Raw genomic sequence first — 18338 nt, forward strand, 5'->3', positions numbered from 1 at the left:
GGGGTCCCCCCCTCCCCAATTTTTGGCATCTCCCCAAAAATTTTGGGACCCCCCCCCCAAATTTTTGGGGTCCCCCCATTTCGGACTCTCCTCTTTTTGGGGTCTCCCCCCAATTTTTTGGGGGTCCCCACCTCATTTTTGGGGTCCCCAAATTTTGGAACCGCCCCCTCTCCCCCAAATTTTGGGGTCTTCCCACTTCGGGACCCCCCCCCAAAATTTTGGTACCTCCCCCAAATTTTGGGGCTCTCCCATTCGGGGTCCCCCCCCCATTTTTGGGGTCTCCCCAATTTTTGGGGGTCCCCCCCAATTTTCAGACCGCCCCTCCCCCCACATTTTGGGGTCTTCCCACTTTTGGGACCCCCCCCAAAATTTTGGGGTCCCCCCATTTTTTTGGGGTCTCCCCTAAACTTTGGGACCCCCCCCCCCCTCAATTTTTGGGGTCCCCCCCCGGCTCGGCAGTGAAGGGTGGGGGAGGGGATGGTGGGGGAGGGGTCAAATCTGGGGGTTCCCCCTCCCCTCCCCCCCAAATTTGGGGTGGGGGAGGGGCTGGAATGTTTTGGGGGGGGGGTGGGGGAGGGGCTCAGAATTGGGGGGTGGGGGGAGGGGAGGCCCCTAAAATTTGGGGGGGCCCCTTGTGCTCAGCTGGGGTGGGGGAGGGGACCCCAAAACCCCCCCGGGGTGGGGGAGGGGCCTCGGGACCCCCCAAATTCCCTCCTGGGGGGGGAGGGTTCCCCCCCCCCCCCAATTTTTGGGGTGCTCCGGGCGTGGCCCCTCCCCCTCAGGGGGTGGAGCTTGTGGGGAGGGGCGTGGTTTGGGGTGGGGGAGGGGCTGGGGAGATTTTGGGGGGGGACCCCAAATTTGGGGGGTGGGGGAGGGGCCTGGGGAGTCCCTGAGGGGGGCGGGGTTAAATAGGGTGGGGGAGGGGCCTGGGTGTGGCCACGCCCCCCTGGTGGCGTTGGGGGCGGGTTTGGGGTTCGGGGTGGGGCCGGAGGGGGCGGGGCCCGAGCGAGGGGCGGGGCCTGGCAGGGCGGGGCCGGCGGCGTTAGGTGCTGAAATAGACTGGGAAGGGAAATTTGCATATGATTAGCATTCCGTCCCCTCATTTGCATGTCACACCCCCTCTTTAGCATGCACAGTCACCCTCATTTGAATCCCCCACCCTCTCATTTGCATGCACAGGGCTCCACCCACTCCTGACTGCGTCAGCATGCATCAGAAATCAGAATCTAATTTGCATATGATTTACATTTGATTCCCACACCTTCTGAGTTGATTTGCATAGCCCCACCTCCTCTATTCCACCTCTCATTTGCATAAGCGACCCTCATTGGCATTCACTATGCTAATTTGCATACGACCATGCCCTCATTAGCATGCCCTGTTAATTTGCATAACCCTCTAATTAAGCCCCACCCCTCATTTAAATCCCTCACCCCGATTTGCATAGCCAAGACCCATTTGCATATCCCAACCCATCCATTTGCATGCAGTGCCCTTAATTTGCATACCCAGCCCCCTCATTTGCATATCTCAAAAAAAACCACATTTGCCTAACCTGGTGACCTCATTTGCATTACACAGCCCTCATTTGCATAACATGACCCTCATTTGAATAACCCAGTGTTCATTTGCATATTCACCCACCCGTTTGTTGGCCATTTGCATGCCCCGCCCTGCTTCCCCCGCCCCATCCCCGCTCCCAATTTGTCGCCAGCCTCCCTCATTTGCCATCTCATTTGCATATGGCGCCGCTCACCGATGATGATGATGAGGACGATGGCGCAGATCACGCCCAGGATGATCATCATCTGCGGGCACAAATTGGGGGGATTTTGGGGAAATTTGGGGATTTTGGGCAAATTTGGGGATTTTGGGGAAATTTGGGATTTTTTTGGGAATTTTGGGGAATTTTGGGGAATTTTGGGGGATTTTTGGGGAAATTTTGGGGGAATTTTGGGGGGAATTTTTGGGTTTTCTGGAGAATTTTTGGATTTTTTTGGCATTTTTGGGGGAATTTTTTGAGTTTTTGAGTCATTTTTGGGGTTTTGGGGTTTTTTGGAACATTTTTGGGTCGTTTTTGGGTCGTTTTTGGGGCTTTTTAGATGGATTTTTTTTGAGTTTTGGGGGAATTTTGGGGAGGAATTTTGGGGAGATTTTGTGTCTTTTTGGGTCTTTGGGGTTTTTTTGAGTTTTCTTGGGGTCTTTTTGGGGGTTTTTTGGGGCCTTTTTGGGGCCTTTTTGGGGGTCTTTTGGGGTTTTTTTTGGGGTCTTTTTGGGGATTTTGGGGGGGATTTTTGTGGAATTTTGGGGTTTTGGAGCATTTTGGGGAATTTTGGGAATTTTTGGGATTTTTGGGGGATTTTTTTGAGTTTTGTGGGGAATCTTTTGGAATTTTGGGGTAATTTGGGGGGAATTTGGGGGTTTTTGGTGTCTTTTTGGGTCTTGGGTTTTTTGGGGGGGTTGGGGTTTTTTTTTTACTTTTCTTGGGAATTTTGGGGCTTTTTGGGGTGATTTCAGCCAATTTTGGGGCTATTTGGGACCATTTTGGGGCATTTAGGGCCATTTTGGGGCCATTTCAGCCAATTTTGGGGTCATTTTGGGACTATTTCTATCAAATTTGGGGCCATTTTGTGGCTATCTCAGCCCGTTTTGGGTGGATTCCAGGCAATTTTGGGTCATTTCCTACCTTGAGGTTCTTCCACCAGTACTTGAGCTTGAGCTTGGGGCATTTGGGGCCATTTTGGGGCCATTTCAGTCAATTTTGGGGCCATTTTGGGGCCATTTCAGCCAATTTTGGGGCCATTTTGGTGCCATTTTGGGGCATTTTGGGGCCATTTGGGGCCATTTATCTCAATTTTGGGGCCATTTTGGGCCATTTCAGCCAATTTTGGGGCCATTTCGGGGGATCTCAGCCCATTTTGTGGCCATCTCAGCCCATTTTGGGCGGATTCCAGGCGATTTTGGGCCATTTCCTACCTTGAGGTTCTTCCACCAGTACCTGCGCTTGAGCTTGGGGCACTTGGGGCCATTTTGGGGCCATTTCAGCCAATTTTGGGGCCATTTCAGCCAATTTTGGGGACCATTTTGAGGGGATCTCAGCCCATTTTGGGGCTATCTCAGCCCATTTTGGGTGGATTCCAGGCAATTTTGGGCCATTTCCTACCTTGAGGTTCTTCCACCAGTACCTGCGCTTGAGCTTGGGGCACTTGGGGCCATTTTGGGGCCATTTCAGCCAATTTTGGGGCCATTTTGGGGCCATTTAAATCAATTTTGGGGCCATTTGGGGCCATTTTGGGGCTATTTTGGGGCTATTTCAGTCAATTTTGGGCCTATCTCAGCCCATTTTGGGTGGATTCCAGGCGATTTTGGGCCATTTCCTACCTTGAGTTCTTCCACCAGTACCTGCGCTTGAGCTTGGGGCACTTGGGGCCATTTTGGGGCCATTTTGGGGCCATTTTGGGGCCATTTCAGCCAATTTTGGGGCCATTTGGGGCCATTTTGGGGCCATTTAAATCAATTTTGGGGCCATTTTGGGGGGATCTCAGCTCGTTTTGGGTGGATTCCAGGCGATTTTGGGCCATTTCCTACCTTGAGGTTCTTCCACCAGTACTTGCGCTTGAGCTTGGGGCACTTGGGGCCATTTTGGGGCCATTTCAGTCAATTTTGGGGCCATTTTGGGGCCATTTTGGGGCCATTTCAGTCAATTTTGGGGCCATTTTGGGGCCATTTCAGCCAATTTTGGGGCCATTTTGGGGCATTTGGGCCATTTCAGCCAATTTGGGGCTATTTTGGGGCTATCTCAGCCCGTTTTGGGTGGATTCCAGGCAATTTTGGGCCATTTCCTACCTTGAGGTTCTTCCACCAGTACCTGCGCTTGAGCTTGGGGCACTTGGGGCCATTTCAGTCAATTTTGGGGCCATTTTGGGGCCATTTCAGCCAATTTTGGGGCCATTTTGGGGCTATCTCAGCCCATTTTGGGGCTATCTCAGCCCGTTTGGGTGGATTCCAGGCAATTTTGGGCCATTTCCTACCTTGAGGTTCTTCCACCAGTACTTGCGCTTGAGCTTGGGGCACTTGGGGCCATTTTGGGGCCATTTCAGCCAATTTTGGGGCCATTTTGGGGCATTTGGGGCCATTTCAGTCAATTTTGGGGCCATTTTGGGGCCATTTTAGCCAATTTTGGGGCCATTTTGGGGGGATCTCAGCCCATTTTAGGGGATCTCAGCCCATTTTGGGGCTATCTCAGCCCGTTTTGGGGCTCTCTCAGCCCGTTTTGGGTGGATTCCAGGCGATTTTGGGCCATTTCCTACCTTGAGGTTCTTCCACCAGTACTTGCGCTTGAGCTTGGCCGCGCTGGTCTCGAACTGGGAGGCGCCGGCCTGGAGCGCGTCCGCCCGGTCGTCCAGCTCCGAGAGCTTCTGGTCCCGCTCCAGCACCTTGTCCACGTTCACCCGCATGATGTCCACCACCTGCGGCCCGACAGCGGGCAGGGGCTCTGAGGGACCGCCGCGGCCACGCCGGGGGGCTCAGAGGACCACGGGGGGCCAGGCCGGGGGTCTCTGAGTGACCACAGGGGCCAGGCCAGGGGGCTCAGAGGGACCACAGGGGTCACAGACAGGGGGCTCCCAGTGACCACAGGGGACACAGGGGGCTCAGAGGGACCGCTGCGGCCAGGCCGGGGGGCTCCCAGTGACCGCAGGGGTCACAGACAGGGGGCTCCGAGTGACCACAGGGGCCAGGCCAGGGGGCTCAGAGGGACCACTGCAGCCACAGCCAGGGGGCTCAGAGTGACCACAGGGGTCACAGCCAGGGGTGGTGGGCAGCGGGCAGCGGGCAGCGGGCAGGGGCTCCCAGTGACCGCTGTGCTCGGCCATGGCCAGGGGGCTCAGAGTGACCAGTGCAGCCACGGCCAGGGGCAGGGGGTCAGTGGGCTCCCAGTGACCACAGGGGCCACAGACAGGGGGCTCTGAGGGACCACAGGGGCCACAGCCATGGTGACAACCAGGGGCAGCGTCCAGCGGGGCTGAGTGACCGCTGCGGCCAGGCCAGGGGGCTCTGAGTGACCACGGGGGCCATGGCCAGGGGCAGGGGTCACTGGGCAGTGGGCAGTGGTCAGTGGGCTCTGAGTGACCACAGGGGCCACAGCCAGGGGCAGTGGGCAGGGGGCTCCCAGTGACCGCAGGGGCCATGGCCAGGGGGTCTCAGTGACCACAGGGCCACAGACAGGGGGCTCAGAGGGACCACTGCAGCCACGGCCAGGGGGCTCCGAGTGACCACAGGGGTCACTGGGCAGTGGTCAGTTGGGTTCAGTGACCACTGCATTCGGCCATGGGCACAGCCACTGACCACACCCACTGACCACACCCACCGACCACACCCACTGACCACACCCACTGACCACACCCACTGACCACACCCCTGACCCCTCCCCAACTGGCCACATCCCACTGACCACGCCCCCACTGACCACTCCCTCACCAACCACACCCCCACGCCAATGACCACTGACCACTCTCCATCCCACTGGCCACACCCCCTGACCCCTCCCCCACTGACCACAACATCACTGACCACACCCCCGTTGACCACACCCTCGCCCCACTGACTGCTCCCCCATTGGCCCCATCACCCCACTGACCCCTCCCCCACTGACCACACCCGGGCCACACCCACTGACCGCCCCTCCACCCCAACTGACCCCTCCCTTCAGCCCCTCCCCCTCCCCATTTCATTGACCCCTCCCCACTGACCACACCCACTGAGCTCATCCCTCTGACCACACCCACTGACCTCATCCCTCTGACCACACCCCTCTGACCACACCCACTGACCACACCCACTGACCTAATCCCTCTGACCCCACCCACTGATCCCACCCACTGACCCACCCATTGACCACACCCACTGACCACACCTTGACCCCTTCCCCCAGCCCCTCCCCTTTCACTGACCCCTCCCCCTTTCACTGACCACACCCCCTTTCACTGACCACACCCCACTGACCCCGCCCACCGGCCCCTCCTCTTTCACTGACCCCATACTGACCCCCTCCCCCTCTCCCAGCCCCTCCCCCTCTCCCAGCCCCTCCCCCCGCCCCTCCCCCACCTCATCCACTTGGGCCTGGGTCTGCTGCAGCCGCCGGTTGCTGGTCAGGTTGGGGGGAGGGGCGGGGGGTCCCCCCCCTTCGCCCGCGGCGGGGGGAGGGGCGGCGGGGGCCGAGGGCGCCGACCTGGCCGGACACGGGGGGCAAAGGGCAAAGGTCAGCCCGGCCACGCCCCCAGGGGACCAGCGGGGGGCAGGGTGACCGCAGGGTGACCACAGGGTGACACCAGAGTGACACCAGAGTGACCCCTGGGGTGTCCCCAATGTCCCCAGAGTGACACCAGAGTGACACCAGGGTCAGTGACCACTGGGGTGACACCAGTGACCACAGAGTGACCATTGGGTGACACCAGAGTGACCCCTGGGGTGTCCCCAATGTCCCCCCAGTGACCTCCAGGGTGTCCCCAATGTCCAGGTGACCCCTCCAGGGTGTCCCCAGTGTCCCCAAAGTGACCACAGGGTGACCCCAATGTCCCCCCAGTGACCTCCAAGGTGTCCCCAGTGTCCAGGTGACCCCCCCAGGGTGTCCCCAACGTCCCCAGAGTGACCACAGGGTGTCCCCAATGTCCGAGTGACCCCCCCAATGTCCCCAGAGTGACCCAAGGGGGACCCCGAGATCTGAGTGACCCCCAGGGTGTCCCTAACGTCCCCCCAGGGTGTCCCCAGTGTCCCCAGAGTGACCACAGAGTGTCCCCAATGTCCGAGTGACCCCCAAAGTGTCCCCAATGTCCCCCCAGAGCATCCCCAGTGTCCCCAATGTCCCCCCAGGGTGTCCCCAACGTCCCCAGAGTGACCCAAGGGGGACCCCGAGGTCTGAGTGACCACAGAGTTGTCCCCAACACCCTCAGAGTGACCACAGGGTGTCCCCAGTGTCCCCCCAGTGACCTCCAAGGTGTTCCCAACGTCCCCAGAGTGACCACAGGGTGTCCCCAAGATCTGAGTGACCACAGAGGGGTCCCAATGTCCCCCCAGGGTGTCCCCAGTGTCCAGGTGACCCCTCCCAAATGTCCCCAACGTCCCCAGAGTGACCATGGGGTGACCCAAGATCTGAGTGACCCCCAAAGTGTCCCCAGTGTCCCCTCAGGGTGTCCCTGATGTCCCCAAAGTGACCCCAGAGTGACCAAGGGGTGTCCCCAGTGTCCCCCCAGTGTCCCCAGAGTGACCCCAGGGGTGTCCCCAACACCTGAGTGACCCCCAAACCATCCAGGTGACCCCCCCAGGATGTCCCCAGTGTCCCCAAAGTGACCACAGGGGTGTCCCCAGTGTCCAGGTGACCCCCCAGGGTGTCCCCAGTGTCCCCAGAGTGACCCCAGCGGTGTCCCCAAGATCTGCAATGTCCCCCCAGGGTGTCCCCAACACCCCCAGAGTGACCACAGGGTGACCCCAGTGTCCCCCCAGTGACCTCCAAGGTGTCCCCCAACATCCCCAGAGTGACCACAGAGGGGTCCCCCCAATGTCCCCCCAGGGTGTCCCCAATGTCCAGGTGACCCCTCCCAAATGTCCCCAACGTCCCCAGAGTGACCACAGGGTGACCCCAAGATCTGAGTGACCCCCAAAGTGTCCCCAGTATCCCCAATGTCCCCTCAGGGTGTCCCTGATGTCCCCAAAGTGACCCAAGGGCTGTCCCCGAGATCTGAGTGACCACAGAGGTGACCCCAAAGTGACCCCAGAGTGACCAAGGGGTGTCCCCAGTGTCCCCCCAGTGTCCCCACAGTGACCCCAGGGGCGTCCCCAACACCTGAGTGACCCCCAAACCATCCAGGTGACCCCCCCAGGGTGTCCCCAAAATGACCCAAGGGGTGTCCCCAAGATCTGAGTGACCACAGGGGGGTCCCCAATGTCCCCCCAGTGACCTCCAAGGTGTCCCCAATGTCCCCAGTGTAACCACAGGGGGGTCCCCAGTGTCCAGGTGACCCCTCCACGGTGTCCCCAATGTCCCCAAAGTGACCACAGGGGTGTCCCCAATGTCCGAGTGACCCCCGAAGTGTCCCCAATGTCCCCCCAGAGCGTCCCCAGTGTCCCCAAAGTGACCACAGGGTGTCCCCAATGTCCGAGTGACCCCCCCAGGGTGTCCCCAAGATCTGAGTGACCCCCCCAGGGTGTCCCCAATGTCCCCCCAGGGTGGCCCCAGTGTCCCCAAAGTGACCCCAGGGGCGTCCCCAACACCTGAGTGACCCCCAAACCTTCCAGGTGACCCCCCAGGGTGTCCCCAATGTCCCCAGAGTGACCATGGGGTGTCCCCAAGATCTGAGTGACCCCAGGGGTGTCCCCAATGTCCCCAATGTCCCCCCAGGGTGTCCCCAACATCCCCAAAGTGACCACGGAGTGGCCATGGGGTGTCCCCAATGCCCCCCTGGGGTGGCTCCAGTGTCCCCAATGTCCCCCCAGTGTCCCCCCAGGGTGTCCTCAATGTCCCTGGGGTGTCCCCAATGTCCCCAATGTGACCACGGAGTGGCCATGGGGTGTCCCCAGTGTCCCCCCAGGGTGTCCCCAACGTCCCCAGAGTGACCACGGAGTGACCATGGGGTGTCCCCAGTGTCCCCCCAGGGTGTCCCCAATGTCCCCAGAATGACCACAGAGTGACCCTGGGGTGGCCCCAGTGTCCCCAATGTCCCCCCAATGTCCCCCCAGGGTGTCCCCAATGTCCCCAGTGTCCCCCCAGTGACCCCCTGGGGTGTCCCCAATGTCCCCCCAATGTCCCCCCGGGGTGTCCCCAGTGTCCCCCCAATGTCCCCAGTGTCCCCCCAGTGACCCCCTGGGGTGTCCCCAATGTCCCCCCAATGTCCCCCCGGGGTGTCCCCAGTGTCCCCCCAATGTCCCCAGTGTCCCCCCAGTGTCCCCCCGGGGTGTCCCCAATGTCCCCAATGTGACCCCCAGGGGTCCCCACCATCCAGGCCCCTCCCCCCCCCGGGGGGGGTCCCCGCTCTCCGGGCCCCTCCCCCACCCCCCCACCCCCCCCCGCGCGGGGTGGGGGAGGGGCGGTCCCTCCGCAGCGGGGGGAGGGGCGCCGGGTGAGGATTTTCCCACCCCTCCCCCCCCCCCGTTCTGCGTCGGTGGCTAAAAATAGACCGGGGGTGGGGGAGGGGCTGGGGAGGGGGAGGGGAGGGGGCCGAGCCCTCCCAGTGCTCCCAGTGCTCCCAGTTCAGCCGGGGCCGCCGCCCCTCCCCCACCGCGGGGGGGCTCTGCGGAGCTCGGGGGGGGGGGGGTGGGGGAGGGGCGCGGGGGGAGGGGCGGCCCCCAGGGGGTTCCGGGGGTCCCGGGGGGGGGAGGGGAGGGGGGGAGGGGCAAGATCGGGGGGGTCACGGGGGGGTCGTGGGGGGGGGGATGGAGGATGCGGCGGGGGGGGAGGGGCGGGGGGAGGGGGGATGGGGGGTCCGGGGGGGTGGGGGAGGGGGCGGGGGGGCGTCCCGGGATGGGGGGGGGGGATGGGGGGGGGTCGGGGGTCCCCAAATTCTCATCCCGGAGCTCGTGGGGGGGGGGGGGCGCGATGAGGGGGGGGGAGGGGCGGGGCGGGGAGGGCCGGGGGGGGGATGGAGGGGGCGGCGGGGGGTGGGGGAGGGGCGGGGGGGCCCAGGGGGTCCCGGGGGGGGTCGCGCCCCCCACTCACATCCCGGAGCGGAGCGCGGTCGGTGCGGCGGAAGATGGCGGCGGGGGCGGCGCGAAGCATCCGGGAACCGGGGGGGGGCGGGGGGGGCGCGGGGGGGGGAGGGGAGAGGGGGGGAGGGGAGGGAGGGGAGGGGGGCTGAGAGAGGGGGGGGCCTGGGGAAAGGGGGGAGGGGCTGGGGGACAGGGGATCTGTGGGGTGGGGGGGTCTGTGGGGTGGGGGGATCTATGGGGTGGGGGGTCTGTGGGGTGGGGGGGTCTGTGGGGCACAGGGTGATCTATGGGGTGGGGGGTCTGAGGGGTGGGGGGGTCTGTGGGGCACAGGGGGGTTTATGGGGTGGGGGGATCTATGGGGTGGGAGGGTCTGTGGGGCACGGAGTGATCTATGGGGTGGGGGGGGTCTGTGGGGTGGGGGGCGTCTATGGGGTGGGGGGGGTCTGTGGGGCACAGGGGGGTCTATGGGGTGGGGGGTCTATGGGGTGGGGGGGTCTATGGGGTGGGGGATCTATGGGGTGGGGGTCTCTATAGGGTGGGGGGGTCTGTGGGGCACGGGGGGTCTGTGGGGTGGGGGGATCTAGGTGGTGGGGGGGGTCTGTGGGGTGGGGAATTTGTGGGGTAGGGGGTCTATGGGGCACAGGGGGGTTTATGGGGTGAGGGGGTCTGTGGGGTGGGGGGTCTATGGGGCACGGAGTGATCTATGGGGTGAGGGGTCTATAGGGTGGGGGGGGTCTGTGGGGTAGGGGGGTCTATGGGGTGGGGGGGTCTATGGGGCATCCATCCTATGGGGCACGGAGTGATCTATGGGGCGGGGGTCTATGGGGTGGGGGGGATCTATGGGGTGGGGGGGTCTGTGGGGTGGGGAATCTGTGGGGTAGGGGGTCTATGGGGCACAGGGGGGTCTTTGGGGTGGGGGGTCTGTGGGGCACAGGGGGGTTCTATGGGGTGGGGGGATCTATGTGGTGGGGGCATCTATAGGGTGGGGGGGTTCTATGGGGTGGGGGTCTCTATGGGGTGGGGGGGTCTGTGGGGCACGGGGGGTCTATGGGGTGGGGGGATCTATGGGGTGGGGGGGTCTGTGGGGCACGGGGGGTCTATGGGGTGGGGGGATCTATGGGGTGGGGGAATCTATGGGGCATGGGGGGTTTATGGGGTGGGGGGGTCTATGGGGCATCCATCCTATGGGGCACGGAGTGATCTATGGGGCGGGGGTCTATAGGGTGGGGGGGATCTATGGGGCATGAGGGGTTTATGGAGTCGGGGGTCTATGGGGCATCTATGGGGTGGGGGGGTTTATGGGGTGGGGGTTTCTATGGGGCACAGGGGGTTTATGGGGCACAGGGGGGTCTATGGGGTGGGGATCTATGGGGTGGGGGATCTGTGGGGTGGGGGGATCTATGGGGTGGGGGAATCTGTGGGGTAGGGGGTCTATGGGGCACGGAGTGATCTATGGGGTGGGGGGGTCTGAGGGGTGGGGGGGTCTGTGGGGTGGGGGGATCTATGGGGTGGGGGGGTTTATGGGGTGGGGGTTTCTATGGGGCACAGGGGGTTTATGGGGCACAGGGGGGTCTATGGGGTGGAGATCTATGGGGTGGGGGATCTATGGGGTGGGGGATCCTTTGGGAGATCCATGGGGGGTCTGTGGGGTGGGGATCTATGGGGCGTGAGGGGATCTATGGGGCGTGAGGGGATCTATGGGGCACAGGGCATCCTATGGGGCATCCTATGAGGGATCTATGGGGTGGGGATTTATGGGGCATCCTATGGGGCACGGGGGGCACTGTGGGGTGGGGGGATCTATGGGGTGGGGGAATCTATGGGGCATAGGGGGTTTATGGGGTGAGGGGTCTATGGGGTGGGAGCTGTATGGGGTGGGGGGATCCATGGGGCATCTATGGGGGATCTATGGGGTGTGGGTCTATGGAGCACCCTATGGGGCACGGGGGGCACTGTGGGGTGAGGGGGTCTATGGGGTGAGGGGGTCTATGGGGTGGGGGGATCTATGGGGGATCTATGGGGTGGGGGGATCTATGGGGGATCTATGGGGTGGGGGGATCTATGGGGCACGGGGGGGTTTATGGGGCACAGAGTGATCTATGGGGTGAGAGGGTTTATGGGGTCGGGAGTGTGTGGGGTGGGGGTCTGTGGGGCACCCTATGGGGCACGGGGGGCACTGTGGGGTGAGGGGATCTATGGGGTGGGGGGATCTATGGGGTGGGGGGATCTATGGGGTGGGGGGATCTATGGGGCACGGGGGGATCTATGGGGGATCTATGGGGTGAGGGGTCTGTGGGGCACCCTATGGGGCACAGGGGGGTCTATGGGGTGGGAGCCATATGGGGTGGGGGGATCCATGGGGCATCTTTGGGGGATCTATGGGGTGTGGGTCTGTGGGGCACCCTATGGGGCACAGGGGGCACTGTGGGGTGGGGGGATCTATGGGGCACAGGGGGGTCTATGGGGGATCTATGGGGTGAGGGGTCTATGGGGCATCCTATGGGGCACAAGGGGGTCTATGGGGTGGGAGCCGTATGGGGTGGGGGTCTCTATGGGGCACGGGGGGTTTATGGGGTGGGGGGATCTATGGGGCACAGGGGGTTCATGGGGTGAGGGGTCTACGGGGCATCCTATGGGGCACAGGGGGGTCTATGGGGTGGGAGCTGTATGGGGTGGGGGGATCTATGGGGCACGGGGGGTTTATGGGGTGGGGGGAGCTATGGGGGATCTATGGGGTGAGGGGTCTATGGGGCGGGGATCTATGGGGCACAGGGGGGTCTATTATGGGGTGGGAGCCGTTTGGGGTGGGGGGATCTATGGGGCACGGGGGTCTATGGGGCATCCAAGGGGGGATCTATGGGGGATCTATGGGGGATCTATGGGGTGAGGGGTCTATGGGTCATCCTATGGGGCACAAGGGTCTATGGGGCAGGGGGAACTATAGGGTGGGGGTTCTATGGGGCAGGGGGATCTATAGGGTGGGGTTCTATGGGGCAGGGGGGTCTATGGGGCAGGGGGATCTATAGGGTGGGGGGTCTATGGGGCAGGGGGATCTATAGGGCACAAGGGTCTATGGGGCAGGGGGAACTATAGGGTGGGGGTTCTATGGGGCAGGGGGATCTATGGGGCACAGGGGGGTCTATGGGGCAGGGGGTCTATGGGGCATGGGGGTCTATGGGGCACGGGGGTCTATGGGGTGAGGGGTCTATGGGTCATCCTATGGGGCACAGGGGGATCTATGGGGCAGGGGGTCTATGGGGTGAGGGGTCTATGGGTCATCCTATGGGGCACAGGGGGATCTATGGGGCAGGGGGAACTATAGGGTGGGGGGTCTATGGGGCAGGGGGATCTATAGGGTGGGGGGGTCTATGGGGCAGGGGGAACTATAGGGTGGGGGGTCTATGGGGCAGGGGGATCTATAGGGTGGGGGGGTCTATGGGGCAGGGGGAACTATAGGGTGGGGGGTCTATGGGGCAGGGGGATCTATAGGGTGGGGGTTCTATGGGGCAGGGGGGCTCTATGGGGCTGGGGGTCTCTGTGGGGTTTTTATGGGGTCTGAGGGGCTCTGTGGGTTCAGTGGGGGTCTCTATGGGGCTGGGGGATTCTGGGGGGTCTCTATGGGGTCTCTATGGGGCAGGGGGGTCTCTGTGGGGCTGGGGGATTCTGGGGGGTCTCTATGGGGCAGGGGGGTCTCTGTGGGGCTGGGGGATTCTGGGGGGTCTCTGTGGGGTCAGTGGGGGTCTCTGTGGGGCTGGGGGATTCTGGGGGGTCTCTATGGGGCAGGGGGGTCTCTGTGGGGCTGGGGGATTCTGGGGGGTCTCTGTGGGGTCAGTGGGGGGCTCTGTGGGGCTGGGGGGGGGCTCGATGGGATTTTTATGGGGCAGGGGGTTCTGTAGGGCTGGGGTGGTCTCTGTGGGGCTGGGGGTCTCTGGGGGGGTCTCAGTGGGGCTGGGGGTCTCTGTGGGTTCTTTATGGGGTTTTTAGTGGGGCTGGGGGTTTCTGGGGGTCCCAGGGGGTCTCAGCGGGGCTGGGGGTCTCTGTGGGGTCTCTGGATGGTTTTTAATGGGGCTGGGGGTTTCTGGGGGGGGTCTCAGTGGGGCTGGGGGCTTCTGGGGGGTCTCAGTGGGGCTGGGGGTCCCTGGGGGGTCTCAGTGGGGTTGGGGGGTCTCAGTAGGGCTGGGGGTCTCTGGAGGGTTTCTATGGGGCTGGGGGTTTCTGGGGGGTCTCAGTGGGGCTGGGGGTCCCTGGGGGGTCTCAGTGGGGCTGGGGGTCCCTGGGGGGTCTCAGTGGGGCTGGGGGTTTCTGGGGGTCCCTGGGGGTCTCAGCGGGGCCCGGCCCCTCCCCCCACAAAGAGCCAGAGTCTCCCAGGTAAAACCAGAACAGCTTTATTGGGGGGGAGGGGCGGGAGACCCCCCCCAAATAACGGGGGGAGGGGACCCCAAATAGGGGGGAGGGGACCCCAAATGGGGGGAGGGGACCCCAATGGCAGCAGGGGGGAGACCCCCCCCAAAATGGGGGGAGGGGAAGACCCCCAAAATAAAAAGGGGGAGGGGGGAGACCCCCCCAAAAATGGGGGCTGGGACCCCCCACCCCAAAATAAAAGAGGGAGGGGCACCCCCCCAAAAATGGGGGAGGGGCACCCCCAAAAATGGGGGAGGGGCACCCCCAAAAATGGGGGAGGGGCACCCCCCAAAAATGGGGGAGGGGCACCCCCAATAATGGGGGAGGGGCACCCCCCAATAATGGGGGAGGGGCACCCCCAGCCCCTCCCCCCTCCCCCCCCCGCGGGATTTGGGGTTCTTGGGTGGGGGAGGGGCTGTGCCCATCCCCCCAGATTTGGGTTGGGGGGGGTCTGGGGGGGGGGGTCAAGGGTCAAAGGTCAGTGTCCGAGGGGTCAAAGGTCAGTGTCCGAAGGTCCGGGGGGGGGTCAAAGGTCAGGGGTCAGTGGCCAGAGGTCCTGGAGGGTCAGGGGTCAGTGCTGGGCAGTGGGCAGTGCTGGGGTCAGGGGTCAGGGGTCAGGGGTCAGAGGTCAGGAGGGGCAGTACCCGGGGGGCAGGACCCTCCGGGAGTGCCCCCTGACCCAGGGGTGCCCCAGGACCCCCCTGAGGGGCAGTGCTGGGGTCAGGGGTCAGGGGTCAGGGTGGGTCAGGGGTCAGGGGTCAGAGGTCAGGAGGGGCAGTACCCCGGGGGCAGGACCCTCCGGGAGTGGCCCCTGACCCAGGGGTGCCCCAGGACCCCCCGCAGGGGCAGTGCTGGGGTCAGAGGTCAGGGGTCAGAGGTCAGGGGTCAGGGTGGGTCAGGGGTCAGAGGTCAGGGGGGGCAGTAGCCCGGGGGCAGGACCCTCCGGGAGTGGCCCCTGACCCAGGGGTGCCCCAGGACCCCCCGCAGGGGCAGTGATGGGGTCAGGGGTCAGGGGTCAGAGGTCAGGGTGGGTCAGGGGTCAGGGGGGGCAGTAGCCGGGGGGCAGGACCCTCCGGGAGTGCCCCCTGACCCAGGGGTGCCCCAGGACCCCCCGCAGGGGCAGGCGCTGTCCCGGCAGGCGCCGCAGCAGCCGCTGGATCAGATCGCGAGCGCCCTCGGGGATGTGCGGGGGGAAGTGCAGGTCCACCTGGGGGGGGGACAGGTGAGACCCAGGTGAGACCAGGTGGGACAGGTGAGACAGGGGGGACAGGTGACACCAGGTGGGACAGGTGAGACAGGTCAGACAAGGGAGACAGGTGGGACAGGTGGGACGGGGGGGGTCAGGGATGTGCGGGGGAAAGTGCAGGTCCACCTGGGGGGGACAGGTGAGACCCAGGGGGGACAGGTGAGACAGGGGGGACAGGGGGGACAGGTGGGACAGGTGAGACAGGGGGGACAGGAGGGGTCAGGGATGTGCAGGTCCACCTGGGGGGGGGACAGGGGGACAGGTGAGACCCAGGGGGGACAGGTGAGACAGAGGGGACAGGTGAGACAGGGGGGACAGGTGAGACAGGGGGGACAGGTGGGACAGGTGAGACAGGGGGGACAGGTGAGCGCAGGTGTGCCCAGGTGAGCCCAGGTGTGCCCAGGTGAGCTCACCTGTGCCATCCCCTGCAGGTACCCATGGCCGAGGGGCTCTCACAGGGCAATTTGGGGCACTTTGGGTTAATTTGGGTCACTTTGATGGGGTTGGGCTCAGTCTAAAGGGGCTTTCAGTGCCCAGGTGAGCCCAGGTGTGCCCAGGTGAGCTCACCTGTGCCATCCCCTGCAGGTACCCATGGCCGAGGGGCTCTCACAGGGGAATTTGGGGCACTTTGGGTTAATTTGGGCTCAGTTTTGGGTTGTTTTGGCTCAGTTTTAAGGGGCTTTCAGTGCCCAGGTGAGCCCAGGTGTGCCCAGGTGAGCTCACCTGTGCCATCCCCTGCAGGTACCCATGGCCGAGGGGCTCTCACAGGGCAATTTGGGGCACTTTGGGTTAATTTGGGTCACTTTGATGGGGTTGGGCTCAGTTTTAAGGGGCTTTCAGTGCCCAGGTGTGCCCAGGTGTGCCCAGGTGAGCTCACCTGTGCCATCCCCTGCAGGTGTCAGCAGCTGAGGGGCTCTCACAGGGGAATTTGGGGCACTTTGGGTTAATTTGGGCTCAGTTTTGGGTTGTTTTAAGGCAGTTTAAAGGGGGTTTCAGTGCCCAGGTGTGCCCAGGTGTGCCCAGGTGAGCTCACCTGTGCCATCCCCTGCAGGTACCCATGGCTGAGGGGCTCTCACAGGGGAATTTGGGGCACTTTGGGTTAATTTGGGGCACTTTGATGGGGTTGGGCTCAGTTTTAAGGGGGTTTCAGTGCCCAGGTGTGCCCAGGTGAGCTCACCTGTGCCATCCCCTGCAGGTACCCGTGGCCGAGGGGCTCTCACAGGGGAATTTGGGGCACTTTGGGTTAATTTGGGTCACTTTGATGGGGTTTGGGCTTGTTTTGGCTCAGTTTAAAGGGGGTTTCAGTGCCCAGGTGTGCCCAGGTGAGCTCACCTGTGCCATCCCCTGCAGGTACCCATGGCCGAGGGGCTCTCACAGGGCAATTTGGGGCACTTTGGGTTAATTTGGGCTCAGTTTTGGGTTGTTTTAAGGCAGTTTAAAGGGGGTTTCAGTGCCCAGGTGTGCCCAGGTGTGCCCAGGTGAGCTCACCTGTGTGATCCTGCGGTAGGTGTCGGCGGCCGAGGGGCTCTCGAAGGGCGGGTGCCCGGCCAGCAGCTCGTAGCACAGCACCCCCAGGCACCACAGGTCCACCTTCTCATCATGGCCGCCGCCCTCCACCATCTCGGGGGGCAGGTAATCCAGGGTGCCGCACAGGGTGCGCCGCCTGAGGGGGTACACGCGCACCTGAGCACACCTGGGCACACCTGGGCAGGTGCAACGCTCACCTGGGCACACCTGGGCATGTTCAATGCACACCTGAGCACACCTGGGCACACCTGGGCAGGTGCAACGCACACCTGGGCACACCTGGGCACACCTGGGCAGGTGCAACACACACCTGGGCACACCTGGGCATGTTCAATGCACACCTGAGCACACCTGGGCACACCTGGGCACGTGCAACGCACACCTGGGCACACCTGGGCACACCTGGGCAGGTGCAACACACACCTGGGCACACCTGGGCAGGTTCAACACACACCTGGGCTCACCTGGGCATGTTCAACACACACCTGAGCACACCTGGGCATGTTCAATGCACACCTGAGCACACCTGGGCACACCTGGGCAGGTGCAACGCACACCTGGGCACACCTGGGCACACCTGGGCAGGTGCAACACACACCTGGGCACACCTGGGCATGTTCAACACACACCTGGGCACACCTGGGCATGTTCAACACACACCTGAGCACACCTGGGCACACCTGGGCAGGTTCAACACACACCTGGGCACACCTGGGCACAGCCAGAGCCCTCACAGATTCCCCCAGGTGTGTCTCACCTGTCCCAGGTGTGCCCCAGGTGTGCCCCCAGTGTGCCCCAGGTGTACCCAGGTGTGCCCAGGTGTACTGAGCTGTATCCCAGGTGTACCCAGGTGTGCCCCAGATGCATCTCACCTGTCCCAGGTGTGCCCAGGTGTGCCCCAGATGCATCTCACCTGTCCCAGGTGTGCCCAGGTGTACTGAGCTGTATCCCACGTGTACCCAGGTGTGTCCCAGATGCGTCTCACCTGTCCCAGGTGTGCCCCCAGTGTGCCCCAGGTGTACCCAGGTGTGCCAGGGTGTGCCCAGGTGTACCGAGCTGTATCCCAGGTGTACCCAGGTGTGTCCCAGATGCGTCTCACCTGCCCCAGGTGTGCCCAGGTGTGCCCATGTGCACCGAGCTGTATCCCAGGTGTGCCCAGGTGTGCCCCAGATGCATCTCACCTGCCCCAGGTGTGCCCAGGTGTGCCCAGGTGTGTGCCCAGGTGTGCCAGCTCTCACCTGAGCGAGGGGGCGTGCACGGACCACCTGAAATCGGCCATTTTGAACCCTCCCCTGCCCCTTTTACCCCCATCCCAGCCCCATAACCCCTCCCAGGTGTGCCCAGGTGTGCCCAGGTGTGTGCCCAGGTGTGCCAGGACTCACCTGAGCGAGGGGGCGTGCACAGACCAGCCGAAGTCGGCCATTTTGAGCCCTCCCATCCCCTTTTACCCCCCAAACAGCCCCCA

At 63.3% G+C, this 18338-nt stretch overlaps 2 protein-coding genes across 3 annotated transcripts in view; both read right to left on the reverse strand.

The window, feature by feature from the left end:
* Nucleotides 1–913: 913 nt before the first annotated feature.
* VAMP2 (vesicle associated membrane protein 2) lies at nucleotides 914–9776 on the reverse strand. The gene is made up of 5 exons (XM_059837554.1): nucleotides 9710–9776; nucleotides 6106–6229; nucleotides 4311–4469; nucleotides 1757–1808; nucleotides 914–1059 (listed from the first exon to the last, which is right to left on the reverse strand). Coding segments are annotated over exons 1-5 (354 nt in total). The 5' UTR covers nucleotides 9712–9776; the 3' UTR covers nucleotides 914–1042.
* Nucleotides 9777–14561: 4785 nt separating this feature from the next.
* LOC132322841 (aurora kinase C-like) overlaps nucleotides 14562–18338 on the reverse strand; it is a 34313-nt gene continuing 30536 nt past the window's right edge. For both annotated transcript variants that reach the window (XM_059837553.1, XM_059837552.1), the window contains 2 exons: nucleotides 16835–17009; nucleotides 14562–15307 (listed from right to left, as the gene is read on the reverse strand). In XM_059837553.1, the coding sequence (XP_059693536.1) occupies nucleotides 15140–15307; nucleotides 16835–17009 (343 nt within the window). In that variant the 3' untranslated portion in view covers nucleotides 14562–15139. The remainder of the gene's footprint in view (nucleotides 15308–16834; nucleotides 17010–18338) is intronic.

This window comes from Haemorhous mexicanus, unplaced genomic scaffold (assembly GCF_027477595.1).
Source record: "Haemorhous mexicanus isolate bHaeMex1 unplaced genomic scaffold, bHaeMex1.pri scaffold_152_ctg1, whole genome shotgun sequence".
Classification (NCBI taxonomy): Eukaryota; Metazoa; Chordata; class Aves; order Passeriformes; family Fringillidae; genus Haemorhous; species Haemorhous mexicanus.

Bases quoted from the DNA above. Each gene is read 5' to 3' on its own strand.
- VAMP2 (XM_059837554.1), bottom strand. The intron at 4,470-6,105 runs GTGGGGGAGGGG...GTCGGGCCGCAG, and splicing joins CCCAGGCCCAAGTGGATGAG to GTGGTGGACATCATGCGGGT. The intron at 1,809-4,310 runs GTAGGAAATGGC...TTGTGCCCGCAG, and splicing joins ACTGGTGGAAGAACCTCAAG to ATGATGATCATCCTGGGCGT.